Consider the following 23,900-nt stretch of genomic DNA (forward strand, 5'->3'; position numbering starts at 1 on the left):
TGGAGCGCGTACATAAAGCCTTGGGAAGGGTTATCGAATTGTCAACATTCACAGAATAGCCTTTGAAGACCAAAAAGACCATAAGCGCCAGCTCAGGAGTACGTGCCTAAGTCATGGAATGGATAGAGAGGATGCATTTTTGGCTCTCTTTCCCTGTACCTTGGAAGGGTTCAAGGGTCAACTGACAAATGGCATAGGCGATACTTGGATGATCATTTGGCTGATTAGCCAAGCCTCAAACGCACGCCCATTTGTTGAGGCCCTCCTTCGCAGAAATAGAGAAGATGACATCGTAGAAGAGCTCAACAGATTGAGTTGCAAAGAAGGGGAGACAGTGCCAAAGCTCATGACCAGAGTCAAAGTTTTGGTCACAAGGTTGCCCATATATCTAGGAGACTTGATGGGAGGCCCTGGAGCTCACTGCCAACCTAGAAAAGTTACAGCAATTGGCAGTAGAATTGGAGAATGCTTGTAGACCATTTGAAGCAAAGCTATGGGGTCCGAGTCTTGGCTCCTCAAAACTTGATGTGATAAATGAATTGAGGAAGGAGCTAGAATCCTTAAGCTGGGAAGCAAGAAAGAGGAAGAATCTATCTTGCTTTTAGTTAAGAAAGCAAATTGAAGAACTGAAGAAAGGAAAGGAGTAGTCCATGTAGCTATGGTGTACCTCTGGCGACAACCCTGGCCATTTCCACCTAGATTGCCCCCACAAAAAGTTTTGCAACTTGTGTCAAATAGCAGGTCACACAGACCTGGAAGGTTATTACCTCAAATGGTTTTAGAAGCTCCAGCAAGGAAACCTTCTAAGCCATTCCTATGATGCCTCTACCTCTACCTGCACCCAAAGCCCTTCTTTGGTAGACCCAAGAGGAGCCATTGTAATGGGGTCTCCCTAGAAGTTTGGGAACCCCCCTATCTTAGCTGCTCCTCCTAATTATTTGATGATTCCACCGTTAACTATGCCCTTAATGTATGTTGCAGCTCTGCAACACCCTGCTCCAACACAACTCCAAGTACAACTTCCCATTGCCCAATTATCAACCTGATGCAGTGGGTATGGTCACTACCAAAGCAGGTGCAACTTTTGGAAGGAGCACCCCCTTCTCAACAATGTCTGGAGGCTCATGGTGATCATTATATCAAAGATTGCTCTAAGGCCATGAAGGCTTTGTCTAATCTCATTAGTTTGACTACCATAATATTAGAGAATTTCCCTTTGGTAGTAGTACTTACCAGAGCACAAGCCAAAGCAACTGCCTCCCAAATCCCCTTGGCCATCCCCCATGAAGAGCCTTCTTCCCAAATTACAAGAGTGATAGATTAAGCCTTTTCCCAAGCTACAAATCACCTATGGAGCTTAGCCTTATCCTTGTCTCTACTAGTTCACTTATATCTACCCTAATTTGCCCCATCCTTCCTCAAGGAAACCACAACTCCAAGGAATTTTGGAACATCCAATAGAGATGTCCCTCGGTGAGCTACTTCACCTCAACTATTCCATGAGACAAGAGCTACAACAACGGTTGGGAGAACCCCCCTCACCCAAGGGAAAGAAAATCGAATGTCAATACTAAACAACCCATCCCAAACTAACGTTTAAAGAAGAGAGTGCATGAAGAAGAAGAATTAAACAAAAATCCACCCCTAGCTTGGAAGGAGAAAAAGCAAGGCACCTTCAATATAGATGAAAGACTTGTCTATGACCTAGAAATGCTAGAGGAAATAGCTTGAGACAAAGGTAAAGAGTTCCCATCCGAAGCATTTCAAGATCCTGTCCAAGAATACAATCTCAGCATGGAAGAAGAGCCAAAGCCCATCCTCTTGGCAAAATGCCTATGGACTAGTAACTTAACTGTTTAAAATTTAGGAGAATCAAAGATTCCTCAATCAAAGATTCCCAAGGGAGGATCTACATTCAATTTAGGATGTCAGAGCAACCCAAAGGTTGAATTCTCTTCAAAAGATTAGAGTGATACTTTCCTGGAGTTCATGACAACTTGGACAGATCAAGCAATACCTCAAGTTGGAGGGAATGCCACCTAAGATGGATTGCAATGCATAGATTGTATCTCAAGGATTGTTTGGTGCATTAGGAAATATTTCTTGGATAATTGTGCATTCTAGTTTAAGTTTGTACCAACACAGGTTAAGCTTTGGATATGCGCTAGACCTCCCCCATGGCTAGTCGTGGGGCTCTTCACTAAGGAGCTATTTTATTTGCTTTGGACGCTAGAACTGGCACTGGAAGCAAGAGGTCTATTCGTAGGGATTAGGTGTTAGCTAGCAGGTGCCAAAGAAAGGAAAGCCTAATTTCTTAGGCGCGCTAGGATTAGACGAACCTGGGATGGTTCTCTTGGAAGGCCTTTGTGCTAGCTAAGGGTGGATTGGTGGTTCTTGCCTTCGGACGGAGTCTTATATATGGATTGTTAAATTGATGTAATAAGGCAATGATTACCTAGCTTGGAATTCTTTACGTTTTTGTGTTCGTGATTAATTTACATGAGCGAACCTAGTTTTTAACATATTAATATGCATAAAGATAGTTTCCTTAATTAGTCTATTAAAAGCTGGGTTTGTTCATGTAAACTAATCACGAACACGAAAACAATCCCTTCAAAAAACCATAATTTTTATTTCCAAGCTAGGTAGTCATTGTCTTATACATCAAGTTAACATGCAATATAAAGGACTCCGTCCGAAGGCAAGAACCACCAATTTTCTCTTTGCTAGTATCGGGGCCTTTTGGGAGAATCACCCCAAGCTTATAGGAGGTTAGATTAATCCTAATGCTCCTAAGGAATTATAGCCAAAGCCCCCTTGGCTCCTTGGCGCGTGCTAGCTAACACCTAATCCCTATGGAGAGACCTCTCACTTCCAATGCGGGTCCTAGCTTTTGGAGGGGAGAAAATAGCCCCTTGGTGGAGAGCTTCGTGACCAGCCTTGGGGGAGGTCTAGTGTGTATCCAAAGCTTGGCTTGTGTTGGTACAAACTTAAATTAGAATGCATAATCATCCAAGCAATCTTTCCTAATGCACCAAACTATCCTTGAATAATTTGTAGAATCTCTTCTAGGAAAAGTTGATAACATATGTTTCATACTTCCATATGTGTATGGGTATGAAAGTATGATTGAAACCCGCAGGCTGAATCATACATTGCCCTAATTTTTTGCTTTAAAAACTAGAAATATGTAAGAATGATAAGTTGAACCTTGGTAGGAATTGTAAACACTTCAACAAAGCTTACACTCTAAAAAACAAGCATAAAAGTCAATGAAATTTGACAAGGGAACTGTATGAATTTTGAGAGAGTGTAGGCGGTAGAGCACTTAGAACTACAGAGGGAGAGGATGAGGCTGAGCACTCAATAATGAGTACTCTACAATATGCATGGGTTGGGCACATGCTACCCTAATTTTGGACCTGCTAAGCACACTGCCCTAAATCTGAATTTCTGCATAGCCCTGGTTTTGCATAGTGCACAAGCTGATGATTGATCTTGTTGGTTGCACAAGAACGGGTTGAAGCACATAGGCTGTGTTAAAAGCACGGATCTAGAGCATGGTAGGAGCTATGGTGGATGGAAGATGAAGGCTAGATTCATGTTGACATAGACAATGAGTAGACAATTGTTACACAAGAGAATTAGGTTCCAAGATGGAAGCTTGGACTCATAAACACAATCTTGTGTAATGACAATGACAATGACACAAACTGAAAGAGGAAAGCATCGTGATATTGCATTACTCATTGTGAAAGTACAATGCTTTATAGTAGTTGGGTTGTTCCACTCTCCTCACTATGCATATGGGATTCATGACATCTCTTCCTGGAGCATACATCATTTTTTATTTCTAAAAAAAAACCCCCCCCCCCCCCCGAAAATGATGAGTTCCTACACTTGCTGGCTTTTGCCCCCCCTACATGATGACATGACCCAGGAGACTAGCTCATAGGCAACCTAGTCAAGTTAAAACTTGAAACTTTACATCTTAGGGTTTTGTTTTACAAAGCAAATCCACTAAGGGAAATAAAAATCCACTATGGGAAAACATAAGATCCACTAAGGGAAAAATAATTTCTTCAAAACAATCTATCAGAGTTGTTGTTAATGGCGGAAGCATATTCTTCGTCTTCTTCATTCATGAACTGATTTTGATGATGGTTACCATTCTACACTTGTTGTGCTCTTTTATGGTGGAAACATTCAGTGGCTATATGACTAGTCTTACCACAATAATGACATGTCATCCGATCTTTGTTATCCGAGTTGAATCCTTGGCCTCGGCCTTTTGCTCCAGTAGCTCCTTTGGTGTATAAGAGATTTTTCTTAGATGATGGAACACTATCCTTTGCATTCTTATTCTTTTGTTTATTCTCTTCATCAAGAAGAGAGTGCTCAATATCTTTCTGTGACAAAGTAGGTACATTGTTGAGAGTAGAGACAATATTTTCATAAAGCTCCTGGTTTACACTAGCAAGGAGTACAACAATGGGATCTTCATCTATTGTTTTCTTTAGAGTGGCAAGTTGAGTTTTTAGACTTTTGAATTTGTTAATATGCATAGTCATTGAAGTGTTGTTTTTTATGTCAAGCTTATAGAATTGCATTAACAACTTGACCTTAGAATTTTTGGCTTGATTTCCAAAGATTTTGTCAAGTTCATCCCAAGCCTTCTTAGCATCTCTGTTGCAAGAGATATGGTGTAATACATCATCAGATAGTCCCCAGGCAATGATGCCTAGAGCCTTGTTGTTCATTTTATTCCACTCCTTTGTCTTGAGCTGGTTTTCTTCAACAAACCCGTCTCCATCATCTTCCTTCTTGCCATCTGCATCATCCTCAAATAGGTTCCACAAGTCCTTCTGCATAAGGTGATACATGGTCTTCTCCTTCCAGGCATGAAAGCCTTCTCCATTGAACTTGGCCATTTGCTCAATTTTAGGCATTTTGAAGGAGGTCTTACCATGAGTATACTTAGGGAGTGTTTATCCTTTTACAATGAGATTGAAGCTTACAAGAGATTTAATCAGTTGGACATTCCACATTAAAAATCTTCATGTTTGTCATTGCAAGAATTGAAGTAAAAACAACAAATAAATTGTTCTTGGATGTGTCAAGAAACACAGGTGCCAAGAAGCACTAGGTTAGTATCAAGAGATACTAGCTTGATTTTAGGCTTGATGTTTGTCTGATTTCAAGTGGTCTTCTTGAACTTCAGGTGGACTGCTTGCATTCAGGTGGGTTGCTCCAGATCTTCTTCTTGAAGGTTTTTACTTGCTGGAAACTTTAGATCTGAGAAAAGGAGGCTGCAGTTGACTAAAACAATAGGAAATATGAAGTGGAAAGGAGCTTGAAGAGTACTTGGCTCTGGCAGATCAGGGTTTTCAAAATAGGGATCTGATTCTTTGGTTGGCGTGGCTTGTACAGTGGATCTTTTGAGAAACCCTTTTAGTGGGAGATAGCTTAGGTACGGATTTTTGAAAACCCTATGGTTGTAGGGCAAATCATGCAACGCAGAGGACAAATCGTCGTACGGACAGTAAACAACGCAATTATGAACAACGAACTTGAATTTTGACAATGGTGAGCTTTGGAGTGGCCAATGTCAAGCTCTTATATGATACAAAGTAGCGCTGTGAGTGAGGGAACAAATCCCTAGAAGGAAGCAAGTTGAGATATGCTTTGTTTTGAGAGATCCAAAAGCACAAAGTCAAGTAGGTGCTGTTTTGGCTGTGGCTACTAGAAGGTCAAGTGGAGATGGAAGTGAGAAATGGAACCATGAGCTGGATTTGAGCTGACCTGAGGTTAAGAGGGATTGAGAGAGCAGAGAAGGGAGTTATGCATACTCAGTTGAGCTCTAATAGCATGTTAAAAGCACGGATCTAGAGCATTGCAAGAGCTATGGTAGATGGAAGATGAAGGCTAGATTCATGTTGACATGGACAATGAGTAGACAACTGTTACACAAGTGAATTAGGTTCCTGCACATGCAAGTAATCTACATTGGAAAATATTGAGACTGCAGGAAAAAATGTCGCCAAGGAAAAAGTAGCAGTTTTGACAAGTTGGGAGCCATTTTTAAAAAACCCAAAAAATGGACAGATATGAATTGGCTTTTGATATGTTTGCATACCAGACGTTTACAGATGTTTGGTATGCTGAATCATACATGTCTGAATTCGACTATGCTTCTAGGTGTTGTTCCCTCTGACTTGAGGTTCCGCTTGACTTGTTTAAGTTGTCATGAATATAGGGAAAACATGTCAGATGGGAGAGGATCGAGGTGCAGCTGAAGTGCAGTAGACAGTGTGAGAGTGAGAGACAGAGTTGAGCACGACACCCAATGCAATAGTACTGAATAGAGTGTTAGCTGAAAGTACAAATGATAACCCTTATACCTTAGAGTTATAAGGGGCTGTTCACACCCGAACACAGTAAGTGCCCGTAAGTGTGCACCACAAGCACATACAAAATAGTACACATAATCTGGGGGAAAAACCTCTCCTACCGAGAGTAAAAAGTGCCCCAGTGTCCTAGTGATCACCCGCACACTCCCATATGAGCGTAGGCGTAAGTAAGGCGTGTGAGATACCCAACAAACCCCCCTGGAGTGAAGAGTGATCAAGTGTACAAGGATCATCCGCCACCAAAGGGCGTCAAATTCAAAGCATCGCGAAATGCTTCAAATTTGTCTCGTGGAAGAGCTTTGGTGAAGATGTCTGCCACATTGCTGGTGGTAGGACAGTAGACAAGGCTGATATCACCTGCATGTAGCCTCTCTCTGACAAAGTGGTAGTGAATCTCTATGTGTTTCGTGCGAGCATGAAACACAGGGTTCCGTGCCACTGCAATGGCACTCTGACTGTCAGTATATAAAGGAGTAGGCTCCGTAACAGATACATCCAAATCAGCAAGTAAGCGTCTAAGCCATACGCACTCAACTGCAGTAGTGAAGGCTGCCTTGTACTCAGCTTCACATGACGACGTGGCAACAGCGGATTGTTTCTTGCTAAGCCAAGAAATGCATGACGAGCCAAGAAAGAAACAATTGCCACTAGTGGAGTGACGAGTATCAAAATCACCAGCCCAATCAGAGTCACTGTAAGCATGTAACTGCAGTGGTCCCCCCTTGGCATAAAGCAATCCAAGAGCTCTAGTACCCTGCAAGTAACGAAACACACGCTTCACAGCTTGCCAATGCGACATACGAGGCTGATGCATGTACCTGCTCAAAATTGAAACGGCAAACTGTATGTCTGGCCGAGTGTGGCATAGATAGATGAGACATCCCACTGCTGGAGCATAAGTATGGATATCAAACAAATCACTGTCATCATGTAATGACAGTTTGAGCCCAGGTTCCATGGGTGTACAAACTGGCTTGCAATCCTGTAAGCCAAACTTCTCAAGAAGTTGCCCAATGTACCTTGACTGACATAATCCAATGCCTCTAGCATCATGTACAAACTGGATGCCCAAGTAATAGTGCAAAATACCCAAGTCAGACATGTCAAAAGTTTGCTGTAAATTATTTTTGAATGCTGAAATCTGATCAGCACGTGTTCCAGTGAGCAAAAGGTCGTCTACATATAGACACAAAATCAGCATGGATCCCCCCTCTTTATGTACATAAAGGGTAGACTCAGATGGGCTGTTTACAAACCCCTGACTAAGCAAGAAGGCATCTATCTTTGCGTACCAAGCTCGTGGAGCTTGTTTCAAACCATATAGAGCTTTTTTCAGCTTGCATACTAAATTTTCTGAGCCTTCAACTGCAAAACCAATGGGCTGCTGTACATACACTTCTTCCTGAAGTTCCCCATGTAAGAATGCAGTCTTTATATCTAGCTGATGCACTTTCCAACCAAAATGTGCAGCCAAGGCAATCATAGACCGAATGGTCGTCATACGGGAGGTAGGAGCAAAGGTCTCCTCATAGTCAATGCCCTTTTTCTGTGCGTAGCCTTTAGCTACCAGCCGTGCCTTGTACATAATTATCTATGGATCCATCTGCATTCCTTTTCAATTTGTAGACCCATTTCGTACCAATGGCACGCTTGCCAACTGGCAAAGACACCAAATCCCAAGTATGATTCTTATGAATAGAATCCAATTCAGCTTGCATGGCTGCCATCCAATGCACACTATGTCATGCATCCTCAAAACATTCAGGCTCCTCATTATCATGAGTACATGCTGCCATAACAAACTCCATGGAATGTGCTGAATCATGCAGTCGAGTTTGCCTTCGAGTACGGCCAGCCAAGGGTGTTTCCAAATGACTATCTCTCATAGTCTGCGTGTACCATCTAGGCACCTGTCTTGCTTCCTGACTGTGTACAAGTTCCTGCTGAATTTCAGTTTCAGCAATGTGCTGATTTACTGCATGTTCCATAGGAGCAGCTGGCTGAACATTAGGTTCATTTGCTGAAGTACCAGCTGAATCACCAAATGTGATGGGCAGCAGCCCTTCAAAGACATCACGGGCAGCCTGATATGTATCAAAACCAGCCAAGGATAATTCTGATTTTTCATCAAATACAACATCCCTGCTGACAAAAACCTTCTTGGTCACGGGATCATAGAGTCTGTAGCCTTTGCTTTCGCTGCTATATCCCATAAAGATGCATTTTACAGCCTTGTTGTCCAACTTCTTTCGAAGTACCTGTGGAATATGGGCATATGCAAGACACCCAAAAGTACGGAAGTGGCCAACAGAAGGTTTGCGGCTGTGCCAAGCCTCAAAAGGTGTGACGGTTTTCAAGGCCTTGGTAGGGCATCTGTTCAAAATGTGGCAAGCGCACATGACGGCTTCCATCCAAAAACTATGAGGCAAACTCTTTGCCTTCAGCATACATCTGGCCATCTCCATGAGTGACCGATTTTTCCTCTCTGCTACCCCATTCTGCTGTGGAGTATATGCAGTAGTGTACTGATGGATAATGCCCTTCTGCTGCAAATAAGAATTCAGCATAGAGGACATGTATTCCCCCCCTCGGTCCGAACGGAGAGTCTTAATCTTGCAACCAGACTGAGTTTCCACAAGTGCACTGAAAGCCAAAAATGCATCATACACTTCTGACTTCTTTTTCAAGCAGTAGACCTAGCACAAACGTGTAAAGTCATCAATAAATGTTACAAAATAGTAACAACCACCCAATGACTGTGTCTGCATGGGCCCACAAACATCCGAATGCACAAGCTGCAATCTGGCTGTTGCTCTAAAAGCAACATCACGGGGAAAAGAGAAACGATGCATTTTCCCCAAAATGCAACCCTCGCATAAATGCTCAGGAGGTCTCTCCAAGAGAGGTAATCCATCCAACATCTGAGTACGCTGTAATAGCATCAAGCTGCCATAGTTTACATGCCCCAAACGAGCATGCCATAACTCTGCCTCTAACATAGCAGGAGTAAGAGTGGATGTCAAATATGCAGACTGATCTACCGAAAGAGCATCCAACTCATATAACCCATGACACAGAGAACCTGTCAAGACCAATGTCATGTGTTCCTTGTCACGGACCATGCAACGGTCATCATCAAAGGTGACCTGCAAACCACAACGTGCCATAGAAGAAATGGAAAGCAGATTCTTCTTAATGCCAGGCACATACAAAGCATCCTGTAGGCGGAGAATAGAGCCATCAATGGCTGTAAGCTGAATCTCCCCAATACCACGAACAGGGTATGATGCATTATTAGCACACTGAACAGACTTCCCAACGGGAGGTGCACCAAGAGAAGCAAACAAATCTCTACGAGATGTGATATGCCGTGAAGCACCACTGTCAAAGAACCAAGTGTCAGCATCTTCTGTAGAGCTAAATGCTCTATCAGCCCAAGAGACATCATAACTGCAAGTGTAAAAACAATAGTCCCTGTCTGCAACAAAGGACGCGGACTCACTAGCAGTGGAAGGAGCTGCAGAAACAGACATCCCTGACTCCTTCTTCTTCTCTTTGGCGATGCGCTTCCTGCACTCAGTGATGTAGTGGCCAGGCTTCTTGCAGTAATGGCATTTTCCTTTCTTGGCTTGCGTGCCCCCCTGTTTCTGACTTGTCTGTGAAGTGTTACTACTACCAGAACTCTGCGAAGCATTTTTCCCTTGGCTGTTTTTACCCTTCTGCCTTGACATAAAAGCCTGCTTAGAGGCTATACCATCCACACCACTGTTCCGTCTAGTTTGCTCCTCCTCTAGAAGCAAACTGACAAGCTGAATGAAAGTGATGGGCTCTTTCGAAATCCTCATAGTGAGGTTCAAGGCAGTATGAAAAGCCAAGTAAGAGGGAGGCAGTGAATTCAATGTCGTAGAAATCAGCTGCGCATCTGAGTAGTACTCATCCACATTCATGAGTTGCTCCTGCAAGTCCTGAATTTTGTTGAGATGATCCTGCATAGAATCACCCTCATTCATCTTTAGAGTCTCTAGCTCTTTCTTCAAGAAAGAGATGCGAGTCTCATTCTTTCCTGCAAACATCTGCTCCAATATCAACCAAGCTTCTTGTGAAGAAGCTGCTGAACGAATATGAGGAATGATAGAACGCTGAACTGCCAATGCAATCAGCGACATAGCCTGTGCATCCCGTGTATCCCAAGTTTTCTGAGCTGCAGTTCTTGGGGGAAGTGGCTGAGCGGGCTGAGGTGGAGGGGGCTGAGGTTGCCCTCTTGCACGTCCTCCTGGAGGAGGAGTAGCGGGAGCCACAACTCCCGGTCGTGCTTCCTCTCCACTGACATAATCCCACAAATTCTTGGCCACTAATACATTCTTCATCATGAAAGACCAAAGGGAATAATTGTTCCCATCCAATCGGTCTTCCTTGGACACATAGGTGAATACATCTCCTCCCTGATTTGCCATTATTTCCCAAAAGGCAATAGAGCAATGTCAATGCAATACGGGTTGGAAATCTGCAAATTTCCAGAAATTGCAGCAAACACAAGTCTGCAATTAATGTGCAAAGGGTACTCTGTCAAAAAAAAAACTGTCACTGATGCACGCTTCCCAAGGTGCAATTAGTGCTCAGCAGCACTAAAACATCAAAAGCCCCAAAATTTTCTGCCCAAAATTTCTGTCACAAATGTCTGTTACGAAAGCCCCAGAATGTGCATTCAATGTGTCACAGACAGACACAGCACGTTTCCCAATGCTGAAAACTGAACCTGCTGCTGCTGCACGAATCCCTGTGTGGAAATAAAAAATGCAGAAATGTTACCTCTGCAGAATGATTGCAGCTGACTAACGACGTGCACGGATCCTGAGGCAACGTCTGCGCACAGGAACAGACTGTCGAACTTGGTGGTGGACAGCTGCCGGTTCAGGAAGCAGCACCTTCGGACAGAAGTCTAGTGCATGCCAGTGGCGCCCTGGGCAGGACTGGTACGTGCTGGGCAGATGGCGCGCTGTGCAGAACTGGCGGCACGTTGTGCAGGACAGGTGGCACACTGGGCAGGGCGCGCTGTGCAGGACAGATAGCACGCTGTGCAGGACAGGTGGCACGCTGGGCAGGGCGCGCTGTGCAGGACAGATAGCACGCTGGGCAGGGCGCGCACAGGTACAGGCGGCTGGGGCAGAACTGGCGGGGGCTGGCTGAACTGGAGTGGGCTGCAGACTGCAGACTGAAGACTGCTCTGAGCTGAGTTCTGATACCAAATGTCAGATGGGAGAGGATCGAGGTGCAGCTGAAGTGCAGTAGACAGTGTGAGAGTGAGAGAGAGAGTTGAGCACGACACCCAATGCAATAGTACTGAATAGAGTGTTAGCTGAAAGTACAAATGATAACCCTTATACCTTAGAGTTATAAGGGGCTGTTCACACCCGAACACAGTAAGTGCCCGTAAGTGTGCACCACAAGCACATACAAAATAGTACACATAATCTGGGGGAAAAACCTCTCCTACCGAGAGTAAAAAGTGCCCCAGTGTCCTAGTGATCACCCGCACACTCCCATATGAGCGTAGGCGTAAGTAAGGCGTGTGAGATACCCAACAAAACATTAGTCTAGTCTTTTGAAGATAATTCAACCTTTGGGTTACTTTGTTATCCTAAATTGAATGTAGATCCTCCTTTGGGAGTCTTTGATTCTCCTACATTTTAAGTGGTAAGTTATAAGGACCTTTATGGTCTCTTTCGAACCGTAGTCCTCTCTTGTGGATATAGAAGTTTAGCTATAGGACTTGTTAATGTTGCGGAAAGTTTCCTTCACAAATGATTTTTGAAGGAAATCCTTTAGATATGTATATTTCCCTAAGCTTTTATCAGACTAATCTATCTTGTTTATTCTTTTGAGCTTCGTAGTGAAAGTGACACCTTACTAGTACAAGGAAACAACATTCTTTCATTATGATGTGCCTACTTCCTTTATTTAATCTTTTCTATGGCAAGACTTTAACGAAATGGTTTCTTACATGACACTCAAGGTTATTTAGTTTTGTCAAGATTAGCCATCTTCCTTCACTCGCTTAGACTATCTTAGGTATAACTTATCATTTCTACTTTTGAGGAGGGCTACAATATTAACCTAGTGTCCCCTTGAATCTAACTTCTTTTAGAGAAACCCTAGCAAAGTTTAACCTAGTGTTTTATTGAGTGTAATTGAAAGAGCGAAATGCTAATAATTTATTGTAGAACTTAGACTATAAGATGCCCTTTATTCAATCTACATTTTATCATCATAAGTATGAAACTTATTCTAACTAATGTAAAAAAACATGCTACATATGGACTAGTCCCATCACGAGAGGGGATGCTCCTTTCAGAAATTCCCTCCTAGGTGATTAATTTAATGTCAGTTTCTACTTAAGTCGCGAAACATTTTAAAGATGCTCAAACTCCAATAGTTGTGTCACATGATATGATTAATATTTCAAAAATAATACTGATTAGTATTCATTGTATCAAAAGTACTCTTAAGCATAGGGGAAGGCATTTGAGCTTTGATTTGGTGTGATAGGAACATCTCTTGCATGCACCACCTCTTATCCAGCCCTGCGCTCAGTCAATTTGGGGCCATCATGACATGCGAACTCTCCTAGTGCATTGTTTTGCTCCCCCTTGGGTCTTCATCGAACTTCTAAATTTTGTATGTTCTTGGAATTGGGGCACGGCAAGGAAAGAAGAACAAGACAAGGATGTGGTGCTTGGCTAGGAGAAGGATTATGTAGAGTTTTGGCACGACAAGGGGGATATCTTGACTAGGGGACAAAGAATAGCCCTTTGAAGGTGTATTAGATTGATAGGAAAGACTAGTATGTGATTTTCTATAGATTTTGAAAGGCAAAAGCTTGATATACCATGAGGTGATTGAAGGTAGAGGATTTGAATATGAAATGCAATGATAGTGAAGATGGATAAAATTCTTGGGAGGCAAAGGATGGGTAGCCAATTAGGTAGGGGATGGCAATTTGATTAAGGGGATGATGGGTGGAATGTGAGAAGGGTGCTTAGTTCTCTTCCAATACTTGAAGATTTTCTTGCCTTTGACCCCCTCACCCCCTTTCCTCTCTCTCTCTCTCTCTCTCTCTCTCTCTCTCTCTCTCTCTCTCTCTCACGTTCAACATAGAGGTAGATTAAATCTTTGGTAGTGTAGAGGCTGAACCTTTAACTATTGGGCCGGGCCGGGGGGGGGGGGGGGGTATGTGTGGTATGATATAGCTCACTCCTCCCCTTGGGTTAAACGACTTGTTCTCTCTTTTTTTTTTCGTAAAAGGTAATTGTATTAATTACGAATAAAATACAAGATTACTGGATTACAAGATACATGACGACAATCCAAGCCATCATGTGAAGAGGTTCTAAGTACTACAAGTTACAATGTCATGGCAAGGATGCGGAGGAAATTGCCATATGCCAGGGACGGAGGTCCTCCGTAGAGAGCAAATCAGAACGATGGAGAAGAGCTAACTGCCAATACAAGAGGCCCTTAAGCCTCACAATATGCCGCTGAACATTGTAGGCGGAGTCAAACAGAAAAGCATTCCGAATGGTCCAGTTATGCCAACAGCCCCAGTATCGAAGAAAGTGATACATGAGCTTCATATGGGGCTGTGCGGGAGTAGGGTATTTGGGCTGGCCAAAAACCCAATGAAAGGGACGCAGGGTGATACCAACCACCCCTCACCAAACAGCCGGCAAAAATAACCAGACTTTCTTAGCGACGGGGCAAGAAATAAATCGGTGGCGGGCGGATTCCATAGTAGTGGTGCAAAAGAAACAGGTGCCATTGGAGATTCGTCGCTTGGAAAGAGCCGAAGCAAGCGGAAGACCCCCAATCATCACTCGCCAAAGAAAGACTTTATATTTAAAGGGTGTCTTGTTCAACCAGCCCTCCATCACAGTTGCCCTCCACCATGACCAGGATTTACACAATCCCCATAAAGCATTCGCTTTAGGAACTAGCCATTGATGATCTGTAATCAGAAGATGATACACTTGGTTAGCAGAAGCTTTGCTCAAATTCAGCCGGCCTTGTAGGTCCCAATCCTGCCAGGGACGATCCGAAGCAAGGGCAGGAAAGGGTTGTCTGCTCTGGAGCGCCGTCAAAAGCTGATCCCATAAAGACCTATATCCACGAGGGATCCTGAAAAGCCTCCTAGCTGTACGAAACGATATAAGCACATTGCGACTGGCAAGGGTGGCATCCGCAACCGAAGACAAGCCCAAACGTGCCATCCTGTTGAATTGTGGTCTAAGCTCATGTTTACCTTCCCACGAAAGTAAACGCGAGACTGCCAGTAATTCCAATTGAAAAGAGTTAGTAGCCAAGCGATCCTCCGTTGGATGCCACTGAGCCTTTTGAAGGACTTGTTTCCAAGAACATACCAAATGAGTAAGCAGCGATGAAGAAGAAGTGGAGAACCGCGAATCAGCATTAAGAACATGCCACCAAGAACTTCGGATTTGGGTATTGCCATGCAGAAGCCCATGGGCCTCAAGAAAATAACGGGCTATATCGACCCATGGATGATGATCCGAACACATGGCGCGGAAAAGAGACCAACGGAGTGCCTGCATGTGAGTTTGAGCATCTAAAATAGCTCCGCCACCCATGCTTTTGGGGGTGCATGCATGCGACCACGAGATCCAGGAAATACTTGCATGCAATGAGTCCTTCCATAGCATGAAGCGAATAGACTGAGTAAGAGCATTCAGAGTCGTAGTAGTCCAGGGCAACAATGGCAAGAAATAGGTGAGCATTGGCAACATAATGATCTGGGCTACTTTGAGGCAAACATGGAAGGGCCAGGCCTGAGACTTCCAATACATAAACTTAGTCACCATTTTCTGAGAGATCCATTGCAGAAGCTGCTTTGGGGGAACATCAACACCCAAAGGGTATCCAAGATGTCTGACAATGGAGCCACGAGGAATGACCAGACCCTGCCAGTCCAAGGACTGCAAATTCGACTCCGTGCAGCTTAGAATGGCTGATTTGAGCGCATTGATACAAAGGCCTGACGCCTAACCAAAGAGACCCCAAACATCCAATGCTTTTCGAAGGTTATCCTTGTCCGCACGCAAAATCATAAAGGTGTCATCCGCCAGAGATTGGCTAATGAAGTGCTGTCCTGTAGGAAGCGACAGTCCAGCCAACTGAGCGGAGGCGGCCATATGAGATAACATGGAAAGAACTGGATGTGTCGCCAGGGCAAAAAATAGAGGGCTCAAAGGGCACCCCTGTCAGACGGAACGGGCAAGGACAAATGGCTCAGTAACACCACCGTTCAGCATGACTCTCGAAGACGCCGCAGCACTAATGGTGTAGATTAGATGAGACATCCGAGCACCAAAGCCCATAGCAGACATAAGTTCAGCCAACGAAAGACCAGTCCAGATAGTCAAAAGCCTTTTCCAGGTCCAGTTGAACCAATACTACCTCCTGATTAGAATGCCTGGCATAATCAATGGCCAATTGGGCATTCAAAACATTGTGCAGAATATTTCGGCCCTTAATGAAACCATATTGGAGAGGGTGCACAAGGGCAAGGAGATGCTTATGGAGCCGATTTGCCATTACTTTGGAAAAGATTTTGTACATTGAACCCATCAAAGAAATTGGGCACCACTGTGTCAACTTAGATGGTGAAGGAACTTTTGGAAGTAGTTTAATAAGTCCTTGTTTCCATGAGGGAGGCATGATCCCCGTTTCCCACGCCTGTTGGAATAAAGCCTGCAATGGTTTGGCCAGTTGAGTAGCGAAAGCTTCAAAGAACTCATTGGTGAGACCATCCCAACCCGGACTTTTATCTTTGGGCAGGTGTAACAAGACGTCCATAACCTCTGCCTCACCAATATCTGACTCCATAGTAGCTTGGATGTCCTGCGGAAGCTGATTGCGGACCAGGTCATAAAAAACCGAACGGGCCTGAGTGATTTGGGCTGAAGGTGGAGAAGCAGAACCGAGAAGGTCACAGAAATAATTCCTGCACATATGCACAATAGACTGTGGATCCAGGATAAGGTGGCCTTCTGCATCCTCGAGTCTGGTCATATTCTCGTGAGCAGGAGAGGCATGGAGAGCTCGAAAGAACTTATGGGTCTGACATGCACTATCTTGCAAAGTCTCTGTCAGATGTTGCAATTTGGCCTGCTGATACGATTTTAACTGGAATTCTTTAATAAGATCGGCCACCCGCATGGTCAGTGCAAGCAGAAATGCATCATCCGGAGTGTCCACCAGCAGAGAGCGAACCAAAACCAGTAGGTCCTCCGCTGCCTGTCGACGGCGCCGACAAAGAGAGGCATGATAGATCCCATACTGCCGAGCAACCCGCTGCACATTAGAGAGCAATATGTCAAATGACGCAGTGCCCTGAGAGGAGAAGTCCAAGAAGAATCTGTCAAGCAATTGCTGCATATAGCCCTGAAAAATTGCATGCTTCAAGTAGGACGAGTTGAAACGCAAAGGGAGTCTCTCCAGAAATCGCTTGAAAGGTGCAATGGGTTGGGCAAGCAACTCGAACTGCAGAGGGAAATGATCCGACAAGGCATATTGCTGCAACACTTTTATTTCGAGCATCTCAGGAAGAAAATCATCATTCTGCATGATATATATACGGTCCAACCGCGACCATGTTGTTGCATACTGGGCCGAATGGAAAGTAAACCCGGTAGAAGACGGGTGTAGCCAAGACCAGAGATCTTGCTTAAGAACAGCAAGAGCCAACTCATGCCACATACGACTTTCCGGCGCATCCATGACCGAGTGCTCCGATGTGGACTGGGAAGAATCAACACACATATTGAAATCCCCCATGAAGAAGCCCCGTCTGCCAAGTGACAAGGAAGTCTGCAACGTTTGCCAAAGCTCTCGGCGAGATAAGGAATCATTCGGAGCATAGAGGCCAAGTAACCATAAGATTTCCCCTTCGAATAAAATTTCAACCACCAAAAAGCGGCCATGAACATCATTTTTAATAAGAACAGGCTGATATTTGGCATGTACAATCATGAGCACACCCGAATAATGCATGGCCTGTGTTCCTGCATAGAACAAACGAAAGCCATGGCAATCCACAACTTTTCCGACGTCACCGTGACTCTTGTGCTCAATAGCGCACAGGACATTCCACTGATTCTCATACAAGGCAGTCCACATGGCATGTTGCTTGTGTCAAGAACAAATTTCTCGCACATTCCACGTGGCTATTTTCATGTGTATGCCAAATAAAATCAGGTACGAGGCACAGCTTGCCTCGATTTGACTTTGTCGGCGAGAATGTCCAGGACTCCCTCATCGAAGAAATCCGCCAACACCGCAAAAGAGTTCTGAGGACCAGATTTGGAAGTAGACGGCATATCTGCTTGTTTGGGGTTGGAACGTGGATACCGACGGTCCCATGGGGTGATGACGTTGCCTCCGGTATCAAAAGCCAGCTTTGCAGGTTGACCCTTTAGACGATCCGAATACATTTTCCTGGCGGGCTGAGGACGGGGGGCCGAGGAAACCATAGCAGGAGCAGAGCGCTCGGAAGACAACATTTCCTTCCTGCGCATATATGTACGCATGGAATCTTGTGAGGTAGTAGGCACAGTACTCTCCATGCCGGCAACAATCCTGTTGCCTTTTTTTGCACGTACTTCAACCCAATCAGTGGCACGGGAATCCAGACCCGAAACCTGTTGTTTACCTTTAGCCAGAACTTGGGGCGGATGGATAGTATCCAGCGACGGAGCATCACACACCATATCTTCCATGGGCGGAGCAACATGGCCCGCATCTGAAATGTGTTGCTGCTCGGGGCATTCTGCCATAAAATGCCCCAACTGTCCACAGGAAAAGCAATGGCCTGCAAAATTGCCCCATTTCAAACGAAAGTGTAACGGATGCATGCCAGAGCAATTGAGGTGTAACCAAGCAGGCCTTTTCCTTGTAGTATCCCATAACATGCACAAGTGGTTGCGATTCACAGCCCTGAGACTGGGAGGGACCAAAACCGTGCCCACAGCGGCCATAGCATCCTTCAATAGCGGCCAATAAACAGCCGGACAATTTTCCACTTCTACCCACACAGGGCATTCACGTTGCAGCAGGCGCTGAAAATCTGCCATCGGGCGCCATGGAACCACATGAACCAACCGACGATCCAAAAACAAAGGCAGTTTAGACAGGAGAGCAGCACGGTGCGTCTCAGTTTTCAAGAGGACCTAAAAAAAACCCCGGGACCCAACAAAAATCTCTTCAACACATTCTCCTTGTAGCAGACTCTGCAGCCATTGGCGAATACGGGAAAGCAACGGGATTCGACCAGTGAAGAAGAGGATCACAGCGCGTTCATAAAACACCGAAAAAGATCGTAGGACAGTTTTTGGGTCAACAGTAGCTTCCAGAACATCGTCAGGTGCAGAGTCAGAAAAGGCTTCCTGGTTATGTTGAACATATTCGCCAAGCAGAGTGTTGGCAAATTCCAGCAGATGTTCCCAGTCCACATCCTGAGAGTCCACAGAATCCGAAGCAACCTGCGCATAGGAACGATCCTGAATAATACCTATCTCTGCTGAGGTATGCTTGGTACGTTTACCCGTAGGCTGGATGTCAGGACCCGGGGGCATCTCTTCAGTGCACGGAACCATATCCTCCGGTTCCTCAGCATCAGAATCCGGGCCAAGTGCTGCCACCGTTTGGTCTATGAAATCCAGATCCAATCCAGCCATCTTGGATGACGAGATGATCTCAAAGGAGGACTGACGCACAGGCGAGGGGGGTGACCGACAGGCGAGGGCGGACCTCAGGCGTGGGCAGAAATCAGGCGCGGGCAAAAGGCCGGACGCACAAGGCGGACGGGCGTGAACCAGGCGCAGAGCCCGCAGTGCACAAGGGCGACAGCAGGGCTGGAGGCGCAACTGACAGGCTGCCAGATGCAGGCGAGGAGCCTGTGGGTGACGACACGAGGGCGGTGACAGGCGACGGCAGGGAGACAGGGCGGCTGCAGATGGGGTGGCACGTCTCTCTCTCGCTCTCTCTCTCTCTCTCTGGCTCGCCATGCAGATCAGCAAGCAGTCAGGTCGAGACGCTGCCTTGCTGACGACTGTGGGGCTTAGGGTTGACCGCCGCCGGGCGGCTCTGCAGAAGGGAAGCGAACAAGCAGGCGTACCTGCGGACAGCAGCGTAGGCGAAAGATGACGGGCGTCGGCCGGCGTGGCAGCGGGAGTGGTCAGGAACACGGCGCAAGGGAACTCGGGAAGGACCAGGACGGCGCTGCGGAGCCAGTCGTGTGACACGAACACGGACGAGACAGGCGAGCGACGGCAGGGACTCCGCAGGCTGGCGACGGCAGGGACGATACGGGCGGGCGACGGCCTATGCCGGCTGTACGTGGGGGGAAGCAGGCCACGGACGACGACGAGACGTTTCTCTCTCTCTCTCTCTCTCTCTCTCTTTGTGTTCTCTCTCTCTCTCTCTCTCTCTCTCTCTCTGTGTTCACTCTCTCTCGTGACGGGATGCTGTGACGCCTCTCGTGACGGGATGCTGTGACGCATCTCGTGACGTGATGGGATGCTTGACGGGATGCTGTGACGTCTGACGGGATGCTGTGACATGACGCCTCTCGTGACGTGACGGGATGCTTGACGGGATGTTGTGACGGGATGCTGTGACGTGACGCCTCTCGTGACATGACGCTGTGACGGGATGCTGTGACGTGACGTGTGACGAGATGCTGTGACATGACGGGAGCTCTCTGACGCTTGACGGAGGACGCCTCTCTGACGCCTGATGAATGACGGACTCCCTCTCTCTGACGAATGATGCAAGTATGTACCTGGCGTGAGGCAGACCTGTTGTTAGCAATATAGTGTTGCAGAGATGTACTGAATGCATTGACGCAGGCGTACTGTATGCAATAATGTACTGACAGCAAGGTACTACCACAGACCCAGATGCCAATGTACTGACGTTGCAGACGTAATTAGATTGATATGACACGAATGTACTCAGAATGACATGAATGCAGACCTAGGTGAATGTATTGATGCACTGGCTTGTGGACCAGGCAATGATGCATTGACTTTGATTTTGATCATATCTTGGAGTATGCAGTAATACACTGACTGGGGCTACAATCTGTATTTCTGTAGTGACTGTAAACAGTGTGAAAGCATTTGGGCTTGTAAAAGATTACTGGGTTACAAAAATTTAGTGAGGGGCTCGGGAAACCCTGAAAATTGGCAAGAATCACAGAAATTGCTTTGATTTGACAATACAAAATACAAGTTGAGTGGCTTTGCACACAGTCGGTGAGAGATGGATAATGTAGACAAATGCAAGCATCAAACCGTGGAAAATGAATATCTGGGAGACGAATCTGATCAAGAACTAACACAACCGTCCATGGAAGCAATGTTCAACACCCCTTCTAAGAACACACCGTACAAGACGTATGGCCGTAGGGTACGTGATTGGACCGTCTCCCCAGCATCTGATAGGCATGGAAAGACCTCACGCACTATGAATGAAAAGAAATATGAAAAAATTCACCTCATGATTCGCTCTGAACTACGAACTATGAGACAAGAATTGGAGAAAGAAATACGAGAGCAGATCAAAGCCGAACTGATGGTAGATCAGAGGGCAGAAATGCAAGACATGCACATAAAGATTAAGAATGACTTACATGCACAAATGCTGTCCGAGATGCACACACTGAAAACTGAAATGCTGAATGTTGTAGATGCCTACAAATCTGAAATCTTAGAACTGAGGGAAGAACTGAATACATTTAAGAAAAAAGAAATGAAGGTGCAAGAAGAATTACAAAAAGAGAAAGAGGCTTTGAAGGCATGTGAAAGGGAGGTTTACTCATGGGAAGAAGTGGCAAAGACAACAGAGAAGCAGATAGAAGAAGCTAGCCCATGGATTGAGGTAGTAAAAAAGAATAAGGGAACGTCAATGAACAAAACCAAAGTAATGAATGCTACCTTGGAAGAAGAGGCTAGGAGACATGCTAGGGTTTTACATGTACGGGTAGTAGGATGGGAGGAGAAGAGCAGCCCACAGGAAGATGCTAAGACACTTGCTGACAAAATTGGGGCTTCTGACGTACCTATCATCAGTGCTTGGAGAGTGGGGAAAGAGGGCTCTAAGTCCAAGGCTCTAATTCTTCGCTTTGGAGACATAGAGAAAAAAAAGGCCTTCCTCTCCAAGAGGAGAGCCCTCAAGGGTGAGAAGATTTATTTGGATGAGAACCTTACCCCAACACAAATAGCGCATTGCAGAGAACACATGCCCAAGGTATTGGAGGCTCGCAAAGAGGAAAAGTGGACTGTCTATAGAGATGGACGAGTCATCATCACTGACAAAACGACTTCATGACAGTGTAAGGCCTATGAGACACTTCGGATATCAATATGGAATTGTAATGGAGCCCTACGCTTGGATGCTGGTTACTTTGAAGATAGCTTCCGAAACATAGATATAGCAATGTACACAGAAACACACCAATGTAAAGGCAGCCGACTACCAGACGTGCGGGGGATACAGGTGGGAAAGCGCATTTCGTCCAGTAGCTAGAAAACCAGGAAGCACTAGGGGTTCTGGAGGTGTGGCCATACTATACCGGGAAGACCTCAAAGAGATAGTGCAAGTAATGAAAAGAGATAATGATGCACGATATTTATGGATTAGGATACATGCAGGAAGACCACGGGATATATTCATCGCAATATGCTACTTTCCTCCTGCAAATTCTACCTATGCTACACGAGATGGATCACCCTTTGATGTACTTTATGAGAATGTCATGAGATATGCTAGCATTGGGGACATATTATTAGTAGGAGATTTCAATGCATGCACCGGAGATAGATAGAGTGACTTTTATATGCATGATAATGCCATGTTCAAAGAGATCGACATAGATGAAATAGGCCCACGTAGGAGAGCCCAAGATAAAGAAGTGAGTACCTATGGAACACACCTATTGACTTTGGGAAGTGCACATAGACTAGCCATCTTCAATGGTCTACAACAATGGCCAGGATCTGACAATTTGACATGTTGGAATCACAAAGGAGGGGCAAGTACCGTGGACTACTTGATAGGCTCACTGGCATTGATACCAGACATCCAAAACTTTAAGATATCTAAGAGACCAATTGGCATTGGAGCAGATCATGCTATTTTGACACTCATGCTCTCTTGTATACATATGAAACATGAAACACCATGCCTCCCTAAACATCCCAAGTACTACTTTACAGAAGACACCTCACACATCTACAATGGTTCTCTGCAGACCAGTTTACATACATTGGACTTGAGTAGACCGTTGGAAGAATGTACAAGGGATTTAGCAGAGGCCATACATGGATCAGCCATGTATGCATTCCCACACACCTTGCCCCGATGTAGACCCACATAATCTACTGCTCCCCAAAATAGCTGGTATGATGATGAGTGTAGAGTCACACGAGCTTGCCTACAGAGGGAAGTGGAGCTAGGCACTCAGACACATCGCCAAGCAAAGGCGTTCTTCAAACACCTTGTGCGGAAGAAGAAACGAGACTACTTAGCGAAAGCAGAAGCAGAGATATATCAACTATTTTTGGGGCGGGATAGCAAAAGCGCATGGAAGATGTTCCATGAAAGATAGCCCCCCATACAGATTACATCACCAGATGTGTGGCTTGACCATGGGAGACAGTTGTATAACCTGCCAGGACAGCCACCTATTGAGCCCCCACAAGCTTCTAGGCCAACACAATGGTCATTCTTCACATGGAAAATGGTTAGGGATGCAATTTATAGATTACAAAATGGGAGGGTACAGGATGAAGATGGACTAGTAGCTGAACATTTCTCACATGCTTGTGACATATTAGCACCCATATTAGCACATATGTTCAATAGAGCAGTATGTGAACGTTTCCCTATGAGTTGGTCAGACAATACTATAATCCCGCTATTTAAAAATGGTGATCCCCTGATTCCTAGCGACTACAGGACTATTATGATCGGTCATACTTTGGCCAAGATATATGGATCTATATTGGAGCATGAACTCAGTGAATGGGCTGAAATGCAAGGCAAGAGAGCACAAGGACATGCAGGTTTCAGACGAGGATATACTACGCTGGACCATATTCTCACGCTTAGAGCCATTATTGAGGAGGGTCGAACCCGAGACAAGAGGATTTATTGTTGCTTTGTAGACTTCCGCAAAGCTTTTGATACAGTGTCTGGTACATGCATCATGCAGAGATTGTAGGACATTGGAGTACCAGAGGGTATACGATGGGGTGTCTATGCATTATATGAGGCAGTGATAGGTCATGTACGAGCACTTGGGGGGCTATCAGAGAGGATTGATAGTGCCATAGGAGTGAAACAAGGATGCCCACTTTCACCCACATTGTTTGGTCTATACATAGATGAAGTGTCTGATTACATAGACCGAGGAGG

The 23,900-nt window shown here is 45.3% G+C and overlaps 2 protein-coding genes across 9 annotated transcripts in view; both read left to right on the top strand.

Moving 5' to 3' along the window:
* The window catches only part of LOC148040543 (uncharacterized), a 99,884-nt gene that overhangs the window by 43,706 nt on the left and 32,278 nt on the right, over positions 1-23,900 (top strand). The window lies entirely within an intron of this gene.
* On the top strand, positions 20,832-21,812 carry LOC148040544 (uncharacterized). The gene has a single exon (XM_087690070.1). It carries the CDS (start codon positions 20,832-20,834, stop codon positions 21,810-21,812), a length of 981 nt encoding a protein of 326 aa, XP_087546196.1.

Source organism: Lygodium microphyllum, chromosome 2, assembly GCF_053477565.2.
Source record: "Lygodium microphyllum isolate KBCC chromosome 2, Lygodium_microphyllum_v1.1.10, whole genome shotgun sequence".
NCBI classification, from domain to species: Eukaryota; Viridiplantae; Streptophyta; class Polypodiopsida; order Schizaeales; family Lygodiaceae; genus Lygodium; species Lygodium microphyllum.

Bases quoted from the DNA above. Each gene is read 5' to 3' on its own strand.
- LOC148040544 (XM_087690070.1), top strand. From the start codon at position 20,832: ATGGAAGCAATGTTCAACACCCCTTCTAAGAACACACCGTACAAGACG.